Source organism: Peromyscus californicus, unplaced genomic scaffold (genome assembly GCF_007827085.1).
Source record: "Peromyscus californicus insignis strain IS unplaced genomic scaffold, ASM782708v3 Scaffold_11__1_contigs__length_118956290, whole genome shotgun sequence".
In the NCBI taxonomy this organism is placed as follows: Eukaryota; Metazoa; Chordata; class Mammalia; order Rodentia; family Cricetidae; genus Peromyscus; species Peromyscus californicus.
Window position 1 is genome coordinate 60,659,400 of NW_026294402.1, and position 26,041 is coordinate 60,685,440.

The following is a 26,041-nucleotide window of genomic DNA, read 5'->3' on the forward strand; positions in this document are numbered from 1 at the left end:
AAGTTTGACGCCAACCTGGTCTACAGAGGGAGTTCCAGGACAGCTAGGGCTACACAGAGAAACCTCATATCAAAAAAGAAAAAAAAAATTATTACAGGGGCTAGAGATGGCTGCTGCTCTTCTAGAGGAACCAGGTTTGATTCCCAGCACCCACATGGTGGCTCACAACCATCTGTAACTACAGTTCCAGGGGGTTGATAGGCTCTTCTGGCCTCACAGGCACCAAGCAGTACATAGACATACAGAGAATTTATTACACAGAACATTAGAAAAAGTAGCATTGCTAGACATGAAGGCACATGTCTTTAATCCTAGCATTTGGTAGGTAGAGGCAGGCGACATTCTGGGAGTGCAAGGCCAGCCTGGTCTATGTAGTGAGTTCCAGGCCAGCCAGAGCTACAAGTGAGACCCTTTCTCAAAAAAGAAAAAAACAAAAACAAAACAAAACAAACAAACAAAAAACCCAAAAGTGGTACTATTCCACATCTCTCTTTAGAACATTAAGTGGAATGTTTTCTTGCTCTAAAGCACACATATGCACAAACACTCAATGTTATATATGCACACATATAACAAACACATACTGTTATTCCGTAAACCATTTTTGTTTTTTGTTCTTTCAAGACATGTTTCTCTGGCTGTCCTGGAACTCCCTCTGTAGACCAGGTTGGCCTCGAACTCATGAGATCCACCTGCCTCTGCCTTGTGAGTGCTGGGATTAAAGGCATGTGCCACCACCATCCAGCATCCTTAAACCATTTTCAAGTGAATACTTGATACCCAAACTTCAATCAACAATAACAACAGTATGTTCTGACCACTACAAACTCTAATGAACCTTCTAGTCTTCTTAAACATTCTGATCATGCATTCTTTACCTCACTCAAGTGAACTGTGATTTTAAAGAAGTGCTTGGAGGTCAGCTGGTTGTTAACAACACAGGGTCTCCTTTTTTGTTGTGTCTTAGATAACAGCCCTCAAGGTCTCTTAGGAATAGTCTGGTCTATGCAGAGGCAAATTTGTCAGGAGAACTAACAGACAGACAGGAGAGGGCCGCTGACAGGACTGACAGGACTCTGCACTGAGGTATACCTCATCTCCTCAGACTTTATTTTATTCATTTATTTTTTTGGTTATTATGAGACTATGTAGCCCAGGCAAGTGTAGAATTCAGTGCTCTTCCTGCCTCAGACTCCTTGAGTACTAGAATACACCACCGCTTCCTGTTTCCCTCACAGATTGAAAAACAGAATTAGGGATTTGGCATTTTCAAGGACAAGGCCTGGTTTGAATGTTGAACATTACTTCCTTCATGTTCTAACTTTTTCTCAGATTGAGAAGACACATCAGTGTGTGATTTCCACACAAAGTGAGATCTGCAGTCTTCCAGACATCTATGTTGCTTAGATTTTGTTAGTTCTTTGTTTTGTTTTGTTTTTCAAGACAGGGTTTCTCTGTGTAGTTTTGGTGCCTGTCCTGGATCTCCCTCTGTAGACCAGGCTGGCCTTGAACTCACGGAGATCCACCTGCCTCTGCCTCTCAAGTGCTGGGATTAAAGGTGCACTACCACCTCCTGGCGCTTAGATAATCTTCAAGAAGATGGAAGAACTCATAGCCTTCTCTCTAAGAGGACTGCAATTCTACTCTTGGTGTCGATTATAAGATAGAAGGACCCAGCAGAATAGTCTCAGCATAATTCCTTGAAAGTAGGATCCGGTCTGTTATAAAAAAAACCTTAACATCAAATAGACTAACAGAAAGCTGGCACGAGAGGAATGGGCTCTGCTGGGAAGAAACAGAATAATCAATGACCTTGGAGATTTCAGACAAATCTGAATTTCTTTTTAAGGCAGAGATATAAATAGCACAAACAACACAGATCCGTAAAAACAAAGGCCACCAACTCAACTCCACGTCTGAAAACTTGTTAGGTCTGGAGAACTGCTCACAACCACAGCTGCTAATGGTTATGGATTTGGCAATCAAAACGGCTTTGTTTAAAAAAAAAAAAAGTTTTAACTGCCTCACTGTTGAGGTTACAAACTACAGCCTTGATGCATTATTGCAGTCAACATCCTCCCTGCTGTTTTTGAGAGCTTACATCTGCTGCTGGCAGATAAAATGCTGGCAAACAGCAGGGGCTCCTTCCAGGGGAATACGGAGAAGCTCTGAGGAGATGGCTCTCATCTACCTATCTCTCCCAGTCAGGCGACAGCCTTCTCCATACGTTCCTTCCCTGTCCAGGTTCGTCCTCTGTCATGACTCAGAGGGTTGAAGGTTTAGTGAGATCCCCCCCCCCGCACCCCCACCTCCCCGGCACAAATTAGCCATGCTGGCTAAACTTGCTTCAAAGAGAAAAGTAAGCCTGTTCGGCACATACTTTTCAAAAGACCAGCTAGAGTGCAGTGCGGTTGATTTCAAAAGTACTATGAAACAAATCTTTGCTATTCTTATTCTTTTTAGAGAACTAAATGATCACACTATGCCAAAAATAGTGAGGGCTAGTATATTTTAATTTATCAAAGACAGTCCAAGAATGTGAGGTCAGAAATAAATTACCAAGTTTCTCTGGGGAAGGAAAATGTTAGCAACAGTATGCTGAAGAAAAAATGTGTTCCAAGTCACATAGGAAGTTAGTTTCAGCTGACATAAAGTTAGTGTCACAGTTTTTCAAAGAAAATTCGACTCAGCTGGTTGATATGAATCCACGTTGCAATGCTGAAGACACAGGGTAGAAACTGTTTCCTGGATGGTTCTTGTTCAGTAAGTTGAACTTAAGAGGGTAAAGAAAAGCCTGACATGTGCATCCTAAACTGTGCATGCTAAGACACAGCTCGGTAGTATGTAAACAGGCAATGAGTGTGTGTGAGGGGGGACTGGGCAGTGACTCAGTGGAAGAGCACTTGCCCACTATGTGCCAGGTCCTGGGGCTGATTACCAACACTGCTTCAGGGAGGAAAATGTTTAGGAACACTGTATTCTATTATCTACCTCTTAGAGAGTCTTAATTCCTACTTGCATATTAAAGGCTCTGAGAAACTCTATGGTAAACAGATTTGTTTAATCCAAAGATGTTTCCCAGATGTACACTAATTTCAGGGAACACCTACTTGAAGTGCTTTGTAAAATCCTAGGATAGGGCTATTTCCCCAAAATACCAACTCATTTATTTAGAAACAAGATTTAGGCTAAGAGTGGTAGAGCAATTGCCTAGAATGAACAAGGTCCTGGGTTTACTCCACAGCACCACAGATCAAACACTGGGCTGACTCAACGGTGAAGTGCTTGCTGCTAAAGCATGAGGACCCGGGTTTGAGTCCCCAGAATTCAGGTAAAGCTAAACACAGAAGATGGCAGTGGGGGTGGGGGCAAAAGACAGCAACCATTTCTAAAAGTGACACAATCCACTGGAGTGGAGAGATGGCTCAGTGGTTAAGTTAGGTGGCTCACAACTGCCTATAACTTCAACTCCTAGGAACTCTGACACCTCTGGCTTCATAAGTTACATGTACATATGCCCATGTGCACACACATATATATAATAAAAAAAAATAAGGCAGGGAGTGGTGCATGCTTTTAATCCCTGGACTTAGGAGGCAGGAGAGACAGTTCAAGGCTACACAGAGAGTTCCAGGCCAGTCAGAGCTACATAGTGAGGCCCTGTCTCAAACAAAAACAAACAAAACTAAGCTATTATCTACTCTGAACATATTCATATGATACTCTCAAAACACAGAAAGTAATGGAGAAAGCCACAGAAAAGCTGATGACCATGAGAAAAGAGTATGAGATTTCAATGTTCCATGAAACCTACCAACTCCTAGCCTTTTGATATAAGTTCATGGCATACCTAAGAGCAATCCATAAGGAGAGTTGCCAGGATCTCCGTCATGGAACATGTGGGAAGATTCTGGCATTTCTCCATACTGTCCTCAGCAACTTCATTACATAACACACAATAAACCCAAGCTCAAGGAGAGGCATCATGCTGACCTGAAGGAAGAGTATCCTTGAGAAAACAAGATTTGTTAATTAGATTTCTAATGACAGCAACCCTCAGGAATACCCCACACATTAAGATTATAGTTTTCACTGTTATGGTCTGAATTTTAAAAATGTCCCCCATAGACTCATGTGGTTCCCCAGCTGCTGGTGCTCTTTTGGGAGGTTGTGGGGGCCTGGAAGGTGGAGATGGATCACTGAAGGGGGGCCTTTGAGGGTTATAGCCCTAACTGTGGTCCTTCTCTCTGCTTCCTGACCTGCCACGCTGTGAGCAGCAGTAGGCGCAAGCTTCCACCACCAAGAACCGGACATTAACTGCCATGCCTTTCCCACTGTGTGCTCGGAACCATGATCCCAAATGAACCTTCTCTCCTTTAAGTTGCTTCTGTCAGGTAGTGTATCAGAGAAAAGAAACGAATATGTTTATTTCCATAGCAGAAAGGAAGGGGCATGACATTAAAACAAACAGAGGTGGAAAGAAAGCAAAAGTATAGGTGCCATGGCCTGGAGACGAAGGCTTCCGCATCCCTAGGCTTTGTCTGGGTCTAGATTGTATGCTAAGGGCAGAGCAAAAGAACAGGCATCAATCTCACACCTGAATGCAATGCAGTGGGCACGTAAGTAAGCAGAAGAGACAGGGAAGGCAACCCTAAGAAAATCACGGACAGTGCTGGGTGTGTTGGGGTCATACCTATAACATCACCTGGGAGTCTGAGGCAGGAGGATCAGATAATCTACACCTAGAGACGGAGTTTGAGGCCAGCCTAGGCTAAGACCCAGTTTAAAAAAAAAAAAAACCATAGCAGAGTTTGGTGGCACATACTTGGCAATCCCAGCACATGAGACTCTGTCTTGAGAAGAGGAGAGAGGAGAGAAGAAGAAAGGGGAAAACAAAACAAGGAAAAGACAGGCCAGGTACGGTGGTGGCCACCAATAATCCCAGCACTTGGGGGTGCTGGAGAGATGGTTAAGAACACTGGGTGTTCTTCCAAAGGACCCAGGTTCAGTTCCTAGCACCCGCCTGGCAGCTCACAACTGTAGCTCCAGTTCCAATTGCAGTTTGTATCTCTGGCTCCAGTGTCCTCTCCTGGTCTCTGTGGGCACTGCCTGGATGTGGTGCACAGACATACAGGCAGGCAAAACACCCATACACGTAAAAGAAAAACAAAGAAAATACCCACCTCTAAAAAATTAATCCTAGCACTTGTGAGGTTGAAGCAGGAAGACTGTAAGCTCAAGATCAGCCTAGGCTACTATGGTGACACCCTGTCTCAAAATCAAACCCAAAGGCAAAACCAAACCAAAATAAAAACAAACTGACAAAAATATCAAGAAATCTAGGGGGATAAGAACTGCTGGCTAAAATCTGCAAGGGAAGTATTGAGAGGGTTAAGTGGCTAGAAACAGTAAATAAAAAAAAAAAAATTGGGGGGGAGCTGGTGTAGTGGCACCTGACTCTAATCCCAGCACTCAGGAGTCAGAGGCAGGCGGATCTCTGTGAGTTCAAGGCCAGCCTGGTCTACAGAGAGAGTTCCAGGACAGTCAGGGCTACACAGTGAGATGCTGTCTTGAGAAGACAGAAAGACAAAAAGAATGGAAGGAAGGAAGGAAGGAAGGAAGGAAGGAAGGAAGGAAGGAAGGAAGGAAGGAAGGGAGGAAGGAACAAATGAACAAAAGAAAGAAGCATTTGGGAGGCTGGGGACATAGCTTAGTGTTGGGGTAACTAACTAGAATGCATGAAACCCTGGGTTCATCCAGCACAGCAAGAAAAAGGCGGCGGCAAACACTTGGAAAAATGTTTTACTGAGTCAAACTAAGGAGAAGTACATTTCTTAGGCACAGCAGTAGAAGCCCAAACACTTAAATTAAGTGCTCAAAAGAACAGGAAAACACGGTCTGTGAGACTTTTTCTGCTTCAGGATGGATTTGGCCATTTTTTGAGTCCTGCCAGTCGGAGCCCAAACTCTCCATTTGAGGAATTTCCCAGTGAAGTCAAAGTTATTTGGTGCCCCCTACTGTTCATAACGTGTTTGAGTCGTGTCAATTCAATGTTCAGAGATTTAAAAGAATTTAATACATACGTATGTTCACTTGTACACACATACCCCAACATGGCACAAATCAAACCAAGTTCAAACACACTTGCCTATCATGAGTTCAATGGTCTGGAAGAAATGCTTCAGGATAAGCCAAAACAGATTATCTACACCCACCATCCAGTCAAAACGAAAAGCGTTATTTTAGAGTTTCTTCATTAAAAGAACTTTTGCTTTGCTCTGTTTTGTTTTTTTGAGATAGAGCCTCACTCTGTAGCCCTGGCTGGTCTGGAACTTGCTATGTAGATCTGGCCTCCAACTGACAGAAATCTGCCTGCCTCTGCCTCCGAAGCACTGGGATATAGGTGTGCACCCTTCCGCCCAACCTAGAGAGCAAATCGTAAAGAAAGGATGAAGGCAAGCCTTACACGTCCTTCCCTGGACTGTGTGACAGCTGTTTTTAGAAATGCAGCTCTGCTACTTCCCCATGCCCTGGAAACCAAGCCATCTCCTAGTGCTTCTGTTTCTGACCTACTGCTATTCGCCCTCCAGTGTACGTTCAAACATTTTCCTGAAGCTGGGGGTGGTGGTTGCATGCCTGTAATCTCAGCGCTCCAAGGCAGAAGCAAGAGGATAACCACAAGTTCAAGGGGTATATGTAAGTTCCAGTTCAGCCTGGGATATGGCTCAAAACAAAACAAAGCAGGATACAACACAGCAGACTCCTTTGGAGGCAGAGAAAGGAGGACCGTGAATTTGAAGCCAGCCTGATGTGGGCCACAAGTCTCTCAGAAAAGAAGGAGGGGGGACAGAGAGACCTTTCTTCTTCTGTTTAAATTGCTAGCACCTTACTGTCTTCAGAACAGTCTGCTATGAAGATCTAGAACCTGTTGTAGAATAATATTTCAAGGTGTGCTACAATTGTTTATGCTCTGGAACATTTGTTTAATGATGCAAAGATGTGTTTGATGAAATAAAATTCACCTGCGGTCGGGGGCAACCCGACAACTGGCTGACAGGAAGTGGCAGGGAGGAGCCAGGTGAGAAGGGTTTATAAGGAGGGCGAAGAGAAGCACGGGGCTTTTTGGAGGAGGAGGTGAGCTACTTGCTATTCAGCCTCTCTGAAGAGCAGAATTCCTCCTTAACCTTTGACTCTTGAGGTTTAGTTAAGTTCCCTTCATAGCTTTGCAAGAGTCAGAACCTGAGGGAACAGAATTCCCTCCGGCTACGGGCCTTGCTACCTCACCGCTGCTGGTAGTGGCAGCGATGCAGCTGCTGATTCGGACAGCTGTGCCTTAAAAGGCAGCAACCATTAAATAAAAGGACAAGAACCTGTCACACTAGTAAGCATGCGTCTGCCCACAAGAAGAACTCAGTACTCACCTGCTCCTGAAATTGTTTCTGGGACAAGCAATCAATTAGGTCCACACAGCCCAGAAGACAACCTGATGGATAGTCATTCGGAAATTCCAAATCTAAATAGAAAACAACAAAAGGATTGGACAAATTTCCTTTTTTGTGACCCTGGAACTGAGGAATCTGCTTTGAATTCTGAACACATAACTTTTCCATCTATTTCTAGAAGCAAAGGAAAACTGTGAAGTTTTTTATATGGCACACTGCTTGTATTTTAGCAAAAAACTAGTGAGTGACTAGCTTAGTTTACTATTTACGTGCTAAATTTGGAAGCTTTTTTTACTGTAGAAACATCCTCCATATACCATCAAGGTTCAAGGACTCTCTAGGTTAATCCCAAGCAAATTAACTCTAATATACTCACAAATGGATTGGATTAGAGTCTGGTGGTGTGATGGTCAGCTTTAACTCTCAACCGACACAACCTCCAGTCCTGGAGGAAGAGTCTCAATGAGAGGCTGGCAGCACTAGCAGCCCTGTTCTCTAAGAGTCCTGAAGCATGTGAGGGTGGACAAAGGTAACGGAGGAGAGCCAGCTGAGATGTGGGGGGCTCTCCTTCACTGGGGCTATGAGGGGAGTACTTGCTTCAAGTTCCCACCACTGTGGCTTCCTAAAATAATGGACTAAAACCCGGGATTCTGAGCTAAAACAAACCTTTAACCCTTTCTCCTCCAAGTTACTTTGGGTCACGGAATTTTATCACAGCCAAGGAAATAAAACTAGAACAGGAGGTACAGTGTTCTAGAAAAAAAGAAAAGCAGCTATAGGTGATGAGAAAAAAAAACATAAAAGTATAAAAAGTATGATAAAACAAACAGAAGAATAAATGTCTTTTTTTCCTTTTCTTTCTTTCTTTTTTTTTTTTTTTTTTTTTTTTTTGAGAGACAGGGTATCCCTGTGTAGCTTTGGCTATTCTAGAACTAGCTCTGTAGACCAGGCTGGCCTCTAACTCAGAGATCCACCAGTCTCTGCCTCCCTCTCCCTAGGGTTAAAGGTATACGTGGGGGTTTTGTTTCGTTTGTTTTTTAAATTTATTTTTATGTTATGTGCACTGGTGTTTTGCCTGCATGTGTGTCTGTGTGAGGATGTTGGATTCCTCGAAACTGGAGTTACAGACAGGTGTGAGCTGTCATGTGGGTGCTGGGAATTGAACCCAGGTCCTCTAGAAAAGCAGTCAGTGCTCCTAACTGCTGAGCCATCTCTCCAGCCCCAGAAATGTGTTTTTAAGGACTACGCATTTTGACTCCTAGTGACTGCATCAGATGGTTTCTTAGAACTTTCAAAGGTGGTTCTATAACTATCTTTCCCTTTTGTCTTCACAACTGTATGGGCCAGAATAGGAGGGACCACAAGGTGCCCAAGAGCTAAAATTCCTTTTAAAAATAAGAATTATTTTTATTACTTGGAATTATATGTACATATGTGTCCAGGTATGTGCACATGAGTGCAGGTGCCCACCTAAGTCAGAGGTATCAGATTCCACTGAAGGTGGAGATATGGCGCTTGTGAACTGCCCAGCATGGGTCCTCTACAAAAGCGGAAGGAGCTCTTAACACCCAGCCATCTCTCCAGCCTCACAAAATTCTTACGTGGGTTTTTTTTGTTTTTGTTTTTTCTTACTTTATCTCCCATCACTTATTTTATTTCCACAATAAATAAATGGAAGGTTTTCTCAGATTACACAACTAAGACTAGTTGGTTGACTGGGTGTGGTGGCTCACACCTTTAGTCCCAGCACTTAAAGAGGCAGAAAAAGGTGGATCTATGCGTGTTCAAGGGCTGCCTAGTCTACATATCAAGTTCCAGGCCAACCAAGGTATACATAAGGCCCTGTCTCAAAGATAGATAGATAGATAGATAGATAGATAGATAGATGATAGACGATAGACAGACAGACAGACAGATAATCTCCCATTAAGGATTGAATAAATGGTGCAGTAGTTAAGAGCACTTTTTTTTTTTAAGAGTGGTTAAGGCTGTTTTTCCTGAGGACCTGAGTTCAGTTCCCAGCACTCACATGGCAGCTCACAACCATCTATTGGTAACTCTAGTTCCAGGGAATCTAACACCCTCTTCTGCTCCCCATGGGCACTGCACACACATATTTACAAGCAGACAAAACTCATAAAATAACTAAAATTTTTTTAAAAATGAAGATTAGTTGATTGATTTTTTTTTTGGTTTGTGAAATATTTATTTACATTTTCTAATTTTTAATTTAAATTTTTTTTTTTTTTTTTTTTTGGTTTTTGGAGACAGGGTTTCTCTGTGTAGCTTTGCGACTTTTCCTGGATCTCGCTCTGTAGACCAGGCTGGCCTCGAACTCACAGAGATCCACCTGCCTCTGCCTCCCGAGTGCTGGGATTAAAGGCATGCGCCACCACCACCCGGCCTAAAGTTTTTTTTTAAATATGGTATCACTATGGAGTTCTGGCTAGCCTGGAACTCATTACAAGGACCAAATGGGCCTCAAACTCAAGAGAGATCCATCTGCTTCTACTTCCCAAGTGCTGGAATTAAAGATATGTCCCACCATACACAGTCTCGAATTTTTAGAGAAATTAATGCTTTGAATAGCCATCTGTGACTTATCACTCAACACACTAATAGTTGAGTGTGGAGGCTGATACCTCTTATCCTACAATTTGGGAGGCTGAGGCAAGAAAACCACCTTGAGTTTGAATTAGCCTAACTACATAGTGAGTTCCATGGCAGCTGAGCTATACTGAGAGACCCTGTCTCCAAATCAAACTAATAGATAAATGTGAGGTTTTAACACAAGAAAAAGCCAAAGGAAGAAGGAAATAGGAGAATGAACAATCAGGATAAAGGGAGACTGAAAACCGAGTATGTATGTGGCTGTTACCTTTCCCATGAAGAAGACAATAGGTAGCCTGGAGTTCTGAGACTTCTTGAGGGGAGGGTTTTTTGCCGGTGGCTGCTATCCAAAGTCTTCCTCTGTGAGCCGTATACCAGGATCTGCCCTCCACCCTTAAACACAAATTTAATAGGAAGGCTCTAAATTCTAGTTTCCTTGAAGATCCCATAATATACAGCAAATCCTATGGCAAATTATCCAACTGGACCAAGAGATCTAAAGAAGATACTTCATCAAGAGGGATTCTCTCTCCCTCTCTTTTTTTTTTTAAAGATTTATTTATTATGTCTATAGTGTTCTGCCTGCATGTACATCTTTATGCCAGAAGAGGGCACCAGATCTCATTATAGATGGTTGTGAGCCACCATGTAGGTCCTGGGAATTGAATTCAGGACCTCTGGAAGAGCTGTCAGTGCTCTTAATCTCTAAGCCATGTCTCCAGCCCCAAGAGGGATTCTTTTGTGAGCAATACTTCTCCCACAATACCTTCCCCTTAAAGTTGAACTAAACTCTGTCAGCTAACCTCTCCTGCCTTCACCACCATTAGTCATTTCTCTCAACTCTTATTTGTCACCTGATCTCTGAAATTCAGATCCGTAACTGTTACTTGTCTTGGGATTCCTATAACCCAAGTTTATAATTGTTATTACATTTATTTACTTGTAGGGAGGGCACATGGCATTTTTATGGAGGCTAGAGGACAACTTGGAGGAGTTGGTTCTCTCCTTCCATTATATGAGTTCTGGGGATCAAACTTAGTGTCAGGGGCCAGGTGTGGTGGCTCACACTACTAATCCCAGCACTTGAGAGACAGAAACAGGTGGATCTCTGTGAGTCTGAGGCCAGCCTGATCTACAGAGTGAATTCCTGGCCAGGCACAGATATCTAGTGAGTCCCTAGACACTATGTGTATGTCCGTATGTCTACATGTATATATGTCACATATGTCCTCAGAGACCCAAGAAAGATCAGATCCAACAAAGGGTTCTAAGCCATCTGACATTTGTTCTGGGATCTTATCTTGGGTCATCCAGAAGTATATCAAGGGCTCTTAACCACTGAACCATCTCTACAGCATTCTTTTTTTTTTTTTGTAAAGACATGTATTTATTTATTTAAGTGCATATATGTATATGTACATGCACAAATGGAGGTCAGAGGACAACTTTTGGGAGCTGGTTTTCTTCTTTTACCATGTGGGCTCTGGGGGATCAAACTCAGTTTGCCAGGCTTGGTAACAAGCATCTTTACCCCAATCTCATTCTTTTTTGGAGGTGTGGGGGGTGGGGTTTGGTTTTTCAAGACAGGGTTTCTCTGTGTAACAGCTCTGGCTGTCCTGGAACTTGCTCTGTACACCAGGCAGAGATCCACCTGCCTTTACCTCCCGAGTACTGGGATTAAAGGTGTGCACCACCACCACCACCACCACCACCACCACCACCACCACCACCACCACCACCAGGCCCCAGTCACATTCTTAAAACAGGAAATAGGGCTATGAATTTTTCATATTCTTAGTGTTCCAATATAGATTAATTAAGAGCGTCAGATACACTGTAAGTGATCATTACAGAGAATGAAGAAATGTATGTTTTCCCTCTGGCCAAATAACCTGAAGAGTTGCTGGGAAAATGGTCCCACAAGCACGAAAGAACCACCCACTGACTCCCAGAGGGTTAGTGATTATGTGACAGATGCTGTTCATCCTGTTCTTTTACGTGAGAAAAGACACATAACACAGACCCAAACCAGGAGAGAAACGAAAGCATTCGGACTCCCAAAGCTGAGGAGTGTATGCTGTTCCATCTCCTACATTGGAACAGGACGAAAGCAAACAGGAAGTGAATGAGAACAGACATCTGAGGGCTTGGTTGTCGTAAAGAGAAGCAGACTTATGTATGCATCTCTGTACTAACAGCATTGTACACATGGACCGACTGTCAAGCAACAGAGCCAAAGCAAGAAAGCATGACTTTCAGGGGAGGAAAGTGCCTGGTGCACCTTAGTGAACCAAGGAGGGAAGACGTTAACAACACCCACAAATGACCATTTCTAAATAGAGAACAGCTCCAGCCGAAACAGCAGAGTGTAGGCACACTGAAAACCTCAAGTCTGGTTCTGTAATTCAGAGCATCTAGCTTACCTCTGCCTGGCCCAGTGTCTTCATTTGTGAACTATAAAGTACTAGCCTGGGATTCACAACCACTCCTTTAGAAACTAAAACCCTATTTCAAAAGAAGTATATACGAATATATATAACTAATATATACATTAATATATGTATACACATATAATATATACATACATATCAGTAAACAAATAACATATAGATATTAGGACATTGCCAGCATATACAATTCTAGAAGAGGAAGGGAAAAATGAGCACATAGTATAAATGATAAATGAAATAAACAACCCAAACAAAATGTATAACATGGTCTCACTAAGTATTGATCCACATAGGAAAACAATGGGAATAAATACTCCAGGTCAGGCAGGGTGGCACATCCCTTTAATCCCAGCACTCTGGAGGCAGAAGCAGGCGGATCTCTGGATTCCAGTTCGAGGACAGCCTGGTCTACATAGTAAGTTCCAGCTCTGTAGAGAAACCATGTCAAAAAAAAAAAAAAGAAAAAAGAAAAAAGAAAAAAGAAAAAAAAAAAAACACTCCAAAGCACTAACAGCAGCTAACTGTTTCTAGGGAATAAGATTATATATGATCTCTTTCTAGCTATCTTTCACTTTTTTGTTGTTTGTTTGTTTTGTTTTTATGAGACAGGATTTCTCTGTGTAGTTTTGGTGCCTGTCCTGGCTCTCACTCTGTAGACAAGGCTGGCCTTGAACTCACAGAGATCCTCCTGGCTCTGCCTCCCGAATGCTGGGATTAAAGGCGTGCGCCACCACCACGCAGCTATCTTTCATTTTTACAACCTTATATTTCCATGTATACAAGTGAAGAAAAGGGGAGTTTAAATATGAATTAAGAAGAAACACAGCAAGCTGGGTGGTGGTAGTGCACATCCTAGCACCACCACTACCCTGCTGTGTAGCCATATTTAGCCATGTTTAGAGTTATATGCACTGAACAATATGTAAGTCACCAGCAGACTGGTACAAAGGAGCACCAATTCATAATTCTAAGTCAAACGTCTATCACTCTAAGACTTTGACTTTCAATTATTTTGAAAAGGTAAGAATTCCAATTCTTTTTTTAAAAACTTTTTTTTAAATGTATACAGTGTTCTGTCTGATGTATGACTTCATGCCAGAAGAGGGCACCAGATCACATTATAGATGGCTGTGAGCCATCATGTAGTTGCTGGGAATTGAACTCAGGACCTCTCGAAGAGCAGTCAGTGCTCTTAACTGCTGAGCCCCAAGAACTTCAATTCTTACCTTTTAATCCCTCTGACAAGCAGAGAAGCCCAAGGCTGATGCATAGAGAGGCACCAGCCACCATCAAAGCCTTCCTGGAACTCCTGGTCCTGGATTCGCAGCTGGTGCTGATATAAACTGTGCTCTAGTCCTGCTGAGAGTGGAGTCCTCTTCTGTGGGGCTGAGCCAGTGTTGTCTACCCACTGCATAGGAGAGAACACACAAAACAGAAAGAGCTTTGCTGACAAGGGAGGAAACTTAGGGACGGTGAACCAAAGCAACTAATGCTGGTAAGAAGAAGTCACACGAATGTCACTTTTTTTTTCAGAAAAGGTTTCAAGTTCTAGGCTTGCCTTGAACTTGATATGTGGCAGAGAATGACCTTGAATTCCTGATTCTCTTGCTGCCATCTCCCAAATGTTGGGATTACAGGTTTGTGCCATTGCTCAGGAAGATTTCTTTTTTTTTTTTTAAAGAAAAATTGATCTCATTTCTAAAATAAGGACAAAAAGTATAGAGATGTTATAAATTCTTAGGAGTACCAAACATGGCAACAATGTTGCAGCATTTTGTTTGTTTTTTAAGATAGAGTCTCACTATTGGAACATACTATGTAGACCAGGTTGGTCTTGAACTCAGAGATCTGTTAGCCCAAGTGCTAAGACTAAAGGTGGAATCGCCACACCAAGCTATTGTTTTTGTTTTTGTTTTTTTCCAAATTACATTTCATTCATGCATTTTGGGGACAGAGTGGGACACGCACGCCACGCACCCATGTGGAAGTCATAGGAGAACCTATGGAGTGAGTATTCTCAGGTCCTCAGGCAAAGAGTCAGCACCTTTATCTGCTGACCATCATCCTCATCCACATGTCCCATCTTAAATAATGCTGAAGTCTCTACAATTCTACCTTCTTCTAGAAAATCCATAATGACCAGGACAAAAGACTTGTAATTATTTCCACTTTGTACTTATTAATGATCTATGTTTGATTCTGGATAATTTTCCAAGACCTTCAGAGTCTCATACTGGTACCATAAAAAGCTAAACAGATGCCGTTTGAGCAGCAGTTCCAACCCCTGAATGTATGAAATATTCTATTACTGTGAAATGCATGACTTGTGCCCTAAAAAAGAAGGTGGACACTGCTGTAAACAAGGCTCTCCCCCTATAAAGGGAACAGAGAATTACAGGTAATTTAATTGGAGGGCACAGGCAATGGCAGGAGACTAACAAGCTGTGGCAATAAAAAAGGGATCCTTTTCCCTCAACCAGTGCTAAAATTAAACTGAGGACCTCATACATAGCCAAGCACTCTACTACTGAGCTACACTGAGTGTACTCCCAGGCCCTAAAACCGTATTCATTATGTACTATCTCAAGATGTAAGGTAGGAAGTGATGGAGGAAGGTACCCAATGTCAGCTTCTGGCTTCCAACACACATATACACACACGTTATGCACATACACATCAGCCCTACACATGCAAACAAACACACACAGTTGCATATACCATACCTAAAAACACACAAAAATATACCAGACTCCATAAAAACAATTTTTTTAAATTTATTATATATACATGCCTGACTGCAGGCCAGAAGAGGGCACCAGATCTCATTACAGATGGTTGTGAGTCACCATGTGGTTGCTGGGAATTGAACTCAGGACCTCTAGAAGAGCACTGGAAAAGCAGTCAGTGCTCTTCTCTTATCCTCTGAGCCATCTCTCCAGCCCCCATAAAAACATTTAAATGACAATATTCAGAGGATAACACAAAGCATCTTATCAGAAATGTTTTGATAAAAATTAGAAAAATATTGGGCAAGAGTAAGTGTTGAAGGGCATGTTGAGAGAAATTGGCATCTAAGGGTCTATGAAACAGATATGCTTGAAAGGGGAACTATTTGTCTCATTATCAGTCAGAGGAACCATTCACTAACCTGGGGAGGACTCTGGTACAGGTTGGGATTTACCAAAACTCCCAAAGGCTCTTCAGAGGATCTATCCAAAGTTCCATTGGCAATGGCCTGTATTGTCTCATCTAGTCTGTGATAACAAACCAAAAGGAGGCAATAACTGGTCATCTTCTATACTCACAGTGTCCAAACTTACCACATGCAACCGTTTAGTAGTAATAAATTGAAATTGAAAGTTTTATTTGTAGACATGCACAACCTTCCCTGCTCCCAACTTCCCCTTCTTTCTCTTTGTACCAAGAATTCTCAGGAAAATAGGTAGGGCACATTACTCATTCATCTACTTAACAAGATCAACACATGCTAAGATTAGAAAAGATGTCTAGCAATAGCCTAACCCAGAGGATTCTACAACAACTCATCTACTAAATGAACCATAGTTATTCTGCCTACTGGAGTCCCCTTCCCACTCCTCCATCCTAATCTGAACTCTATCCTCACTTCAAGACACAAAAGGTTCTGTTTCTGGTTTTTTGTTTTGTTTTGTTTTGTTTTGTTTTTTTAAGATCTATGTATTGCTGGATGTGGTGGTGCAAGCCTTTATTCTCAGAACTAGGGAGGCAGAGACAAGTGGATTTCTATGAATTTGAGGCCAGCCTGGTCTACATAGTGAGTTCCAGGACAGCCAGAACTACATAGAAGAGACCCTGTCTCAAACAAATAAAACAACCCCCAAAACAATGTATATATTTGTGTGTCTGTGTGTAAATATGTACATGTGAATGCCATGTGAAACCAAAGGCATTGGATTTCCTGAGCTGGAGTTACAGGTGGTGGTGAGCCACCCAAAGAGTGTTGAAGGCTGAACTTGGGTCTTCTGCAAGAACAACACAGGCTCTTACCCACTGAGACATTCCTCTAGTTCCAACATTCAGAAGTTTTAAAGAGGACCCTTACTTGTCCCACACACAGTGCTTCCTTCTTTTTCTAAAGTTTTGTAGTGAAACTTCACATGTACTGTGTGAATAATCACTACACACACGCACAGAAAGACGGAGGCAGAGGAGGACAGAGACTGAGGAATCCTCTGGCTCTTAAGACAGCATACCCTTTCAAGGAGTAATGGCTCACTCCTTTAATCCAGATCTTAGGAGGTGGAGGCAGGCGGATCTCTCTGAGTCCCAGGTTAGCCTGGTCTACATAGTGACATAGTTCCAGGACAGTCAGGACTACATAGTGAGACCCTGTCTCAAAAAAACAAAACAAGCCGGGCGGGGGTGGCGCACGCCTTTAATCCCAGCACTCAGAAGACAGAGGCAGGTGGATCTCTGGAGGCCAGCCTGGGCTACAGTGAGTTCCAGGAAAGGCACAAAGCTACACAGAGAAACCCTGTCTCAAAAAACCAACAAAAAAACAAAACAAAACAAAAACCCCAAAACAAAAAGACATCATACCTTTGCAGGCCAGTGGCTCAATGGATAATGTGCCTGACTATAGATCAAAAGAGATCATACCCTGGAAGGAGGAATAACCTGACCCAGAGAAGGGTTTTTTATTCCGCTCCACTGCCATGCTCTACTTACTGCTGTATTCCATAGGCCTGCTGAATGCTTACCAAACATTTTTGAGTGATGGTGATAATTCTGAAGCACCACATAATGCAAAGCGTCAACTAATAGAAAAGATTTAGCTTAATCATGAATTCAAATAAAAATGTATTTGTCAGAAAATTGTTATATGGAACTGGAGAAAGGGCTTAGCAGTAAAGGGGACTGATTGCTCTTCCAAAGGACCCAGGCTCCTTTCTCTGGTGTTAGTTATACATGGTGGCTAACAACTGTCTTACTCCAATTGTAGGAGATCTGTCCTTTGATGATCCTCATGGGCTTTGAGGTTTCAAAAGTCCATGCCAGGCCCAGTATCTCTCTCTTTCTCTTGGCCTGTGGATCAGGATGTAGCTCTCAGCTACTGCTCCAGCACCATGCCTACCTTCATGTGGCCCTGCTCCCCACTATGATAATAATGAACTAAACTTCTGACACTGTAAGCAAGCCCCCAATTAAATGCTTTCTTTTATAAGAGTTGCCTTGGTCATGGTGTCTCTTCATAGCAATAGAACAGTAACTAAGACAGAAGTTGGTAGCAGGAGTGGGTATTGATGTGATAGGCCTGTCCCTGCTGTTTGTTGTAGGAATATGGAAGACTTTGGGACTTTGGACTAGAAAAGCAGGTGAATGCTTTAACTAAGGCTCCTAGTAGGAGCATGGAAGACAGTGGTGCTAAGCACGACGTAGATTATGACAGCCCAGATCAAGAGGTTTCAAAGGGGGAAGAAAATCAGTAAGTGACCTAGAGATCATTCTTGTGATATTTTGGCAAACAATGTGGCCTAGACTTCTTGAGACCCTGTCACAAACAAACAAAATAAAACAAAAAACTAACAAACCCCCCCCAAACCCAACAAAATAAACATAACAAAATGAAATTGGGCATGGTGTTACATACCTATAATCTTAGGAAGCTGAGGCAGGAGGATCAACATCAGTTTGAAGCCAGTCAAGGCTACATAGTAAGGTCCAAGTCAGGTTGGGTTACACTGTAAAGTCCAGTCTCAAAACAACAGGGGCTTGACAGATGGCACAGAGGTTAAGAGCATTTTCTGCTTTTACGTATGACCTGTGTTGGTCCCCAACACCTGCATGGAGTTGGACAACTGTAACCCCAGCTGTAGGGGATCCAATGACCTCTTCTGGCCTCTGTGGACACCAAGTGTGCATATGGTGCACATAACGAATGCATGCAAGCATAAAATAAAAGTACATTTTCTTACTAATACAAAACTTGAAGATGGAGAGGTTTCCCTTTGTTTTTCGAGACAGGGTTTCTTTGTGTACCCCTGGCTGTCCCAGAACTTGCTCTGTAGACCAGGCTGGTCTTGAACCCAAAGATTCGCCTGAGTCTGCCTCCCTAGTGCTGGGATTAAAGGTGTACAACACCACTGCCTGGCAATGGAGAGATTTCTTAAAAGGAGTTGGAGAAGAACATTATCTGAATAACTTTCAAAACCAATAATTATACTATATTAATACCACATTCCAAAGCAGGGAGGGAATTCATTTTTCCAATGTATTAATTTCAAAGTTCAAAGAGGAAAAACAGAGCATATTGTTACATTTCATCAAGACCAAATATTTTGAAATTTTTAAAAATTTCTGGGTGTGTATGTGTGTGCGTGTGTATCTATGTAATATATATGTGAGAGTGTGAGCATGTGTGTGCCATGGCAAATTTGTAGATGTCAGAGGATAACTTTTGGGACTCAGTTTTCTCCTGTCACTGTTGGCTCTGGGTTCTGGAAATTGAACTCAGGTTATTAGACTTGAATGAGCAGTGCCTTTTCTAGCTAAGCCATCTCACTGGCTCCACCAATCCACCTCATTGGCTCCACCAATCCACCTCACTGGCTCTCCCAAATTTTAAAAATTAACCAAATTTAATAAACCAATACATACACACTTATAAAACAGGGTTTTGTTTGTTTGTTTGTTTTGTGTATATACTTTCATTTTCTTCTTCAAGACAGGATTTCTCTGTAGTCCTGGTTGTCCTGGAACTCACTCTGTAAACCAGGCTGTCCTCAAACTCACAGATCCACCTACTGGTGCCATCACCACCCAGCCCTTATTTTTATTCTTTGAGACAAGGATTTGCTATGTAGCCTAGGCTGGCCTGATGGGATCCTCCTACTCTGCCTTCTGAGTGCTGAGATTACAAGTGTGTACTATCATGTCCCACTAAATCCACTGATTTCGTCTAGCTTACTATTACCGTGTAGTTTGGGAGAGAGCTAACCTACCATTTTTCCAAAGTGATGTTAATCATCTCAACATCATATATTAAATTCTTTCCTTACAGCTTAAAATGTTAGCTTCATTTTCATTGATTTATTATTTCTCTGCGTGTGTACAGCTAAGGAATGAATGATGGTCTTATCCAAACTACGTAAGTGATCTACCATTGAGCTACACTCTTGTCCCAAGCCAATGTTAATTTTAGTCATCATCAATTTCACACACATATCTGCACACAGTGAAGCACAAATACACAAAGTAGACATATTAGTTTCTTTCTGGATCATATATTTCACTGAAATATTCTGTGTGTATATATGTGTATGCACACTTGCAAATGAGCATGTGCATGTAAAGGCCAGAGGTCAATGTGGGCTGTTGTCCTCAATTACTCTCCACCTTATTTTTTGAGACAGTGTTTCCCACTGAACCTGGAACCTGCCCATTTGACTAGACTGGGAGTTTAAAGTGTCCTCCTGTCTCTGCCTACACAGCTCTGGGATTACAGGAGTGCCACCATGCCCACCTTTTTTATACAGGATCTAGGGAACAAACTCAGATCCTTTTCCTTGTTTATCAAGCACTTTACCAACTAAACCATCACTTCTGAACACCTTATTGATTTATCTATTGCCTAAACTGTACTTTTTGGGAGATGTTTTCTTTTAGGTCTCTGTTTTTGATCAGAGAGTAACACATAGCCCAGGCTAGCTTCAAACTCACTACTTGACCTTGAACTCTTGGTCTTGTCTCATCTTCTCAAAGCACTAGGATTATGTATCTGCACCACTGTGTCTAGTTCCATGCTTCATTTTGAAAATCCTTAGCCATTCTGTATATTTTCTTTTCTAAATTAGCAATTATTATTTTATATTTTATTTTTATTTTTTGAAGTGCTGGGGATCAAACCTTAGGGCTCAAGGATACTAGGCAAGTGCTATACCACTTTGCTACCATCCCAGCCTTAAACATTTTATTTACTTTTTTGTGATGCTAGGGTTTATTATTTATTTATTTTTTTTTTGGTTTTTCGAGACAGGGTTTCTCTGTGTAGCTTTGCGCCTTTCCTGGAACTCACTTGGTAGCCCAGACTGGCCTCGAACTCACAAAGATCCGCCTGGCTCTGCCTCCCGAGTGCTGGGATTAAAGGCGTGCGCCACCACCGCCCGGCCTATTATTTTTGTTTTTACTGTTTTGTTTTTTTTATTTGTGAAACAGGGTCTTGCTATATAGCTCAGGTTGATCTGGAACTCAGTATGTAGCCCAGGCTAGCCTTATACTATGTATCCTGTGTCTTTAGTCTCTCAAGTACCATGGTTACAAGCATATGCCACCATACAGAACTCCATCATTATAAAATTATTTGTGTATGTGTGTGGTACCTGGGTTGATCTATGGCTCTGTGCATGTTAGACACATGTTATACAACTGAAATATATTTCTAGCCCCCCATCATTATTAGCATTTTTTAAATTTTATTTTGTGAGTGAGAATGTGCATGCATGCATGTGCCATAGCATGTGTGAAGATCAGAGGACAACTTGCAGAGCTGGCTCCCTCCCTCTACCACATGGGTCCCAGAGAGCAAACTCAGGTTATCGGCTTAGCAAGCAGGCACCTTTACCTGCCAAGCTAATTTGTTGGCCCTCCATCATTTTTATTTCTTTATGTGTATGACGTGTGCATATGAGATGTATACATGTATGTATGTGTGAAAGTATGGGCAGGTATGTGTCACAGTACCTATAATGGAGGTCAGAGAACAACCTGAGTTGTTGATCCTCACCTTCCGCCCTAGTTGAGACAAGTTTTCTTTGCTGTTTGTCATTGCACACACCAGGTTAACTGGCCTGTGAGCTTCTGGCAATTCTATCTTTCTATGTTGCCATAGGAATAATGAGATGACAGACATGTGGTCCTGCACAATGGCTTCACACAGGTTGTGAGGATGTGAACTCCGGTCCTAAGACTGGGCAGCAAGAGCTTTACACACTGGGCTGTCATCATCATCATCATTATTATTATTTGTTTTTTGTTTGTTTGTTTTCAAGGCAGGGTTTCTTTTTTGTGTAGCTTTGGCTGTGTAGCTCTGGAATTCTGTAGATCAGGCTGGCCTCAAACTCATAGAGATCCACCTGCCTCTGCCTCCCAATTGCTGGGATTAATGGCGTTTCCACCAACACCTGGGCATCATAATTTTTTAAATAAATGAAACACCAGATCCATTAGAGGGAAACCCTTCACAGTCAGACTGAACCTGTTCTCAGACCGCCCAGAGGCCTCCCACTCACCTACTGTGATACTCAGCTAGTGGATTTTCATCTTCTAGGATCTTCCGCCCTGCAAAGTCAATGGTGACTTTCTTAGAGAGCCGTGAGGCATGTCGGAGTTCTCTCAGCTCCTCCTCTCGTTTCTGTAGGGTTTCTCGCTCAACTTTCGACAGCCACTGGTTAGAATCACTGGCAAAGTAATCTGACTCATCATCAATGACTTGGGTCCTTCGGATACTGAGCAGGAAAAAGGTAGAAAGAACACACAGCAAGTAGGTCATGGGTTGACAAAGATGGACTAATTACCACTTAACTTTTGCTATTGTGGAGGCTCCCACACCAACTATGAAAGGTCAGAATGTTCTAAAATCAGGCTAAGCTCTTCCTGACTTGAAGCTGCAATGTGTATCTTATGTCTACTGCAAGGTTCAGTTCCGCTCCTAGAACTAATCAGCCTCAGGCAGTGGAAGACATACCACCATAATTCACTGTCCTCCCTTTCTGACAAACCCAACCTTTTACACACCCTTCCATTCATGCTCCAGCCCTCCAGGCTGTGGATCAAAGGTTACACCTGATGACTGGGATGTACCTTGGTTTTGTCCAATACCAGTTGTTATTCCAGTAACTTACCCAATATCCTACCCCATCTAAATTCTTTAGATTTATTTATTACTGATAGACCCGTCTGTCTGCTGGTGTTTGCACTGAAATCTCAATCCTATGGCTTAATTATTAACATTTAGGATATTGTATTCATCTATTACTGTAACAGTTTCCATATCCCTCCTCCTCACTCTCTAGTTCTTCATTAATACATGCCCAAGTTCTAAGATCATAATGATAAGAAACTTGATGGCTGGAATTCTGACAACTTAACCCTCCTATCATTCTACAGAAAATAAACCTGGAGCTCACAGAAATTGATTACACCAAAACCATAAACCTAGTTAAGACTGTGTTTCTCCATAATGACTAATTATTGACACACATAAGCATAAGGAAGACATTTATATTACATTCATATTCAGGGTACAAAATGATTTTGTATTAAAAGATTTGGTATGGGTCATGACACAGTCTGATGTGCGCCCATCTCCACTCCCCACTAATAAAATTTAGAAAGATTGTATTTGCCCTGACAGAGATTAGTCTCCGCACCTCTCGAATGGTGAATTAAAGGCTGGCAGTGACTGAGTGAGAGCTGGGCAGCCCTGCTCTAGAGAGTGAGCTCTGTGAGGCAAGGGTTCAGAAGTCTGTCGGGCTCTTCCTAGAGCTGGAAATACAAGTTTCAATAAATATTTTCTGAATTCATGAATAAAGTCTCCAGGCATGTTCCAGCGCCTTCTCTAGCACAGATTCTTGGTTCAGTGTGGTTTCAAAGAGTGTGTAACAGTCAGCATCTGGAGGGTTGTACTGGGAGTTTAAGGAATTGACCTTGTTCACAGATGTGCTTAATACATTCTGGGGCTCTGGATTAAGTAGAAAGAATGCAGCTCCTGTCTGCCAGGATTTTATTTTTACAAAAGTCTAATGCATGGAGACCCTAGTCCTTATTTAAAACAAAAAACAAAAAACAAAAAAACAAAAAAACACACAAAAAAAACCTCTGTTAACCAGAAAATCTTAAATATTTATTACCTAAAGTTTTTGATAATTATTTTTTTCTTGAGACAGGGTCTCACTATGTAGTCCCGGCTGCCCTGGAACTCACTCTGTAGATGATGCTGGTGTTAACTCACAGAGATCTGTCTGCCTGCCTCTATCTCCCAAGTGCTGTGATTAGAGGCGTACACCAATATGCCTGGCTTGGTTTTTGCTTAATTTAAACTTTCTTCTATTCTGTCTTTAGCACAAAAATCTGTGTGCTCTCTGTGTAATATTTATACTGTTCTGCAATATAAATGGTTTACTTAACATAGCTGCTCTTTGGTTTGAAAATATAGTCTTCAAAATTTTTTTATCCAACAACTAGATAATTTGTTACTAAATAAATAAATGTGATCTGTAAGTTCTTTGTGCAGAATGTTTAAAAAAAAAAAAGATTTAGAAGAGACAGGTGTGATGGTCCATGCTTTAATCCTAGCACTTGGGAGGCAGAAGCAGGCAGATCTTTGGGTTGGATGCCACACTGGTCTACAGAGTGAGTTCTAGTCCAGCCAGGTCCACATAGTGAAACCCTGTCAAACAAAAACAAAAATAAAAGCCAAGATGCCATAAAACCCCCAATACAGCGAGCTCTTCTGTGTTGAGTGCTGTCACACTCCACTCCAAGAAGGTATCAAGTATCAAAGCAGTATCTATTTTATGACTTTATGTGTGTTTTGCCTGCATGTATGTGTGTGCTCTATGTGAGTGACTGCCTAGTGTCTGTAGGTGTCAGAAGAGGGCATCATCCCTCAGGGACTGGAGCTACAGATGACAGAGAGATGCCACACAGGTGCTGGAGACGGAACCAGAGCCACAAAGGCTCTTAATTTCTGAATCACCTCTCCAGCCCCCCAAATAATGGTTTAATGGCCAGAATCTATGGATGAGTTTCTGTCTTAGCATGTCAGTCTAACCCTACAATACCTAGTTCTGTCGAACTCTAACAGTTTTTCTTTATGCTTGATAGCCTTCTCCAAACCAGACTTAATTCGAGATTCTTGATGAGGAAGAAGGTCCTTGGTAGAGATGTCCACCTTTCCAGAATTTTCTGCCCCTGAAATTCAATAAGAAAAACAAATAGTATCGGCCCACAGAGCAAACGTGTTGTATTGTTGTGCAGCAATGAACAAAATATTTGCAGATCTGGTTCTAGCCTGGTGATCTGAGGCATTTAATGAAATGGAAACATTAAAGGTCAGGCCCAAACAACATCAAGTGGTATCTGATACTAACAGTTTGTCAAGAAAAAAAAAAAAAAAAGGTATGTTTGGTTTAGTCTTCTTTAAAGAAATTTACCACCGGGGCGGTGGTGGCACACGCCTTTAATCCCAGCACTTGGGAGGCCGAGGCAGGTGGATCTCTGTGAGTTCGAGGCCAGCCTGGGCTACAGAGTGAGTTCCAGGAAAGGCGCAAAGCTACACATAGAAACCCTGTCTCGAAAAACAAAAAAAAGAGAAATTTACCTAGGCGGTCTTGGCACACACCTTTAATCCCAGTGAATTTGAGGCCAGCCTGGTCTACGGAGTGAGTTCCAGGACAGTCAGGGCTGTTACACAGAGAAACCCTGTGTTGAAAAACCAAAAAAAAAAAAAAAAAAACTCAAAACAACCACAACAAAAAAAGAGAGGTGTTCTCAAAGAGGCAAAAAAAAAAAAGTCTTTAAAAATAGTCTTAATTTTTATGAAACTTTAAAAGAATTTAGTGTATGTGGGTATCTTTTGAGACAGGGTCTCACTACACAATGCAAGCTAGCCTATATTCAGTTCACTATGTGTCCCAGGCAGGTTTCAAACATGCCATGCTCCTTCTACAGACTCTAGAATGCTGTCGTTATAGGTTTATTTGCACCACCATGCCTAGCTTAACTTTTTTCTTTTTACATTTTATTTGTTTTGTGTGGTGTGTGTGTGTGTGTGTGTGTGTGTATGTGCGCGCGCGCACGCGCGCCATGAAGCACACATGGAGGGCACAGAACAACTTGTGGGAGTCAGTTTTCTCAGCAGAGGGTGCCTTTACATGCTGAGCTATCTCATCAGCCCAATTTTGTTTTATTTTTATTTTTTAGTAGATAAGAGTTTTGCTGTGTTATCCAGGATAGTCTGAAACTCTCAAGCTCCACCAACCCGCCTGCCTCAGTCTCCCAAATGTAATACTTCAGGTATGTGCCACCCTAACAAAAAGGTCCTTAACTATTTTTGTCAGATGTTCTCAAATATAAAACACAACATTTTTAGAAAAAAGAGTACAATTCCTATATATGATCATCCCTTGATGTCAGCATTTATCTTTTTTTGAGACAGGGTTTCTCTGTGTAGCTTTGCGCCTTTTCTGGAACTTACTCGGTAGCCCAGGCTGGCCTCGAACTCACAGAGATCCGCCTGCCTCTGCCTCCCAAGTGCTGGGATTAAAGGCGTGTGCCACCACCGCCCGGTAGCATTTATCTTTATAAGGATTAAAACTGAAAAATTGGAGCTGAGAGCCTGGCACGATGGTACACACCTTCAGTCCCAGCACTCAGGAGGCAGAGACAGGCAGATCTCTGTGAGTTGAAGGCTAATCTGGTCTACAAAGCAAGTTCCAGAACAGCCATGGCTACACAGAGAAACCCTGTCTTGAAAAAAACCAAGCAACAAACAAAAAAATA

At 42.1% G+C, this 26,041-nt stretch overlaps 1 protein-coding gene across 4 annotated transcripts in view; it reads right to left on the minus strand.

Annotated features, from left to right (window-relative positions):
- Trip4 (thyroid hormone receptor interactor 4) overlaps positions 1–26,041 on the minus strand; it is an 80,944-nt gene that overhangs the window by 21,158 nt on the left and 33,745 nt on the right. For all 4 annotated transcript variants that reach the window (XM_052712708.1, XM_052712699.1, XM_052712692.1 and 1 more), the window contains 6 exons: positions 24,322–24,451; positions 21,769–21,984; positions 15,651–15,756; positions 13,729–13,910; positions 10,321–10,445; positions 7,422–7,513 (listed from right to left, as the gene is read on the minus strand). In XM_052712708.1, coding sequence (XP_052568668.1) covers positions 7,422–7,513; positions 10,321–10,445; positions 13,729–13,910; positions 15,651–15,756; positions 21,769–21,984; positions 24,322–24,451 — 851 coding nt within the window. The remainder of the gene's footprint in view (positions 1–7,421; positions 7,514–10,320; positions 10,446–13,728; positions 13,911–15,650; positions 15,757–21,768; positions 21,985–24,321; positions 24,452–26,041) is intronic.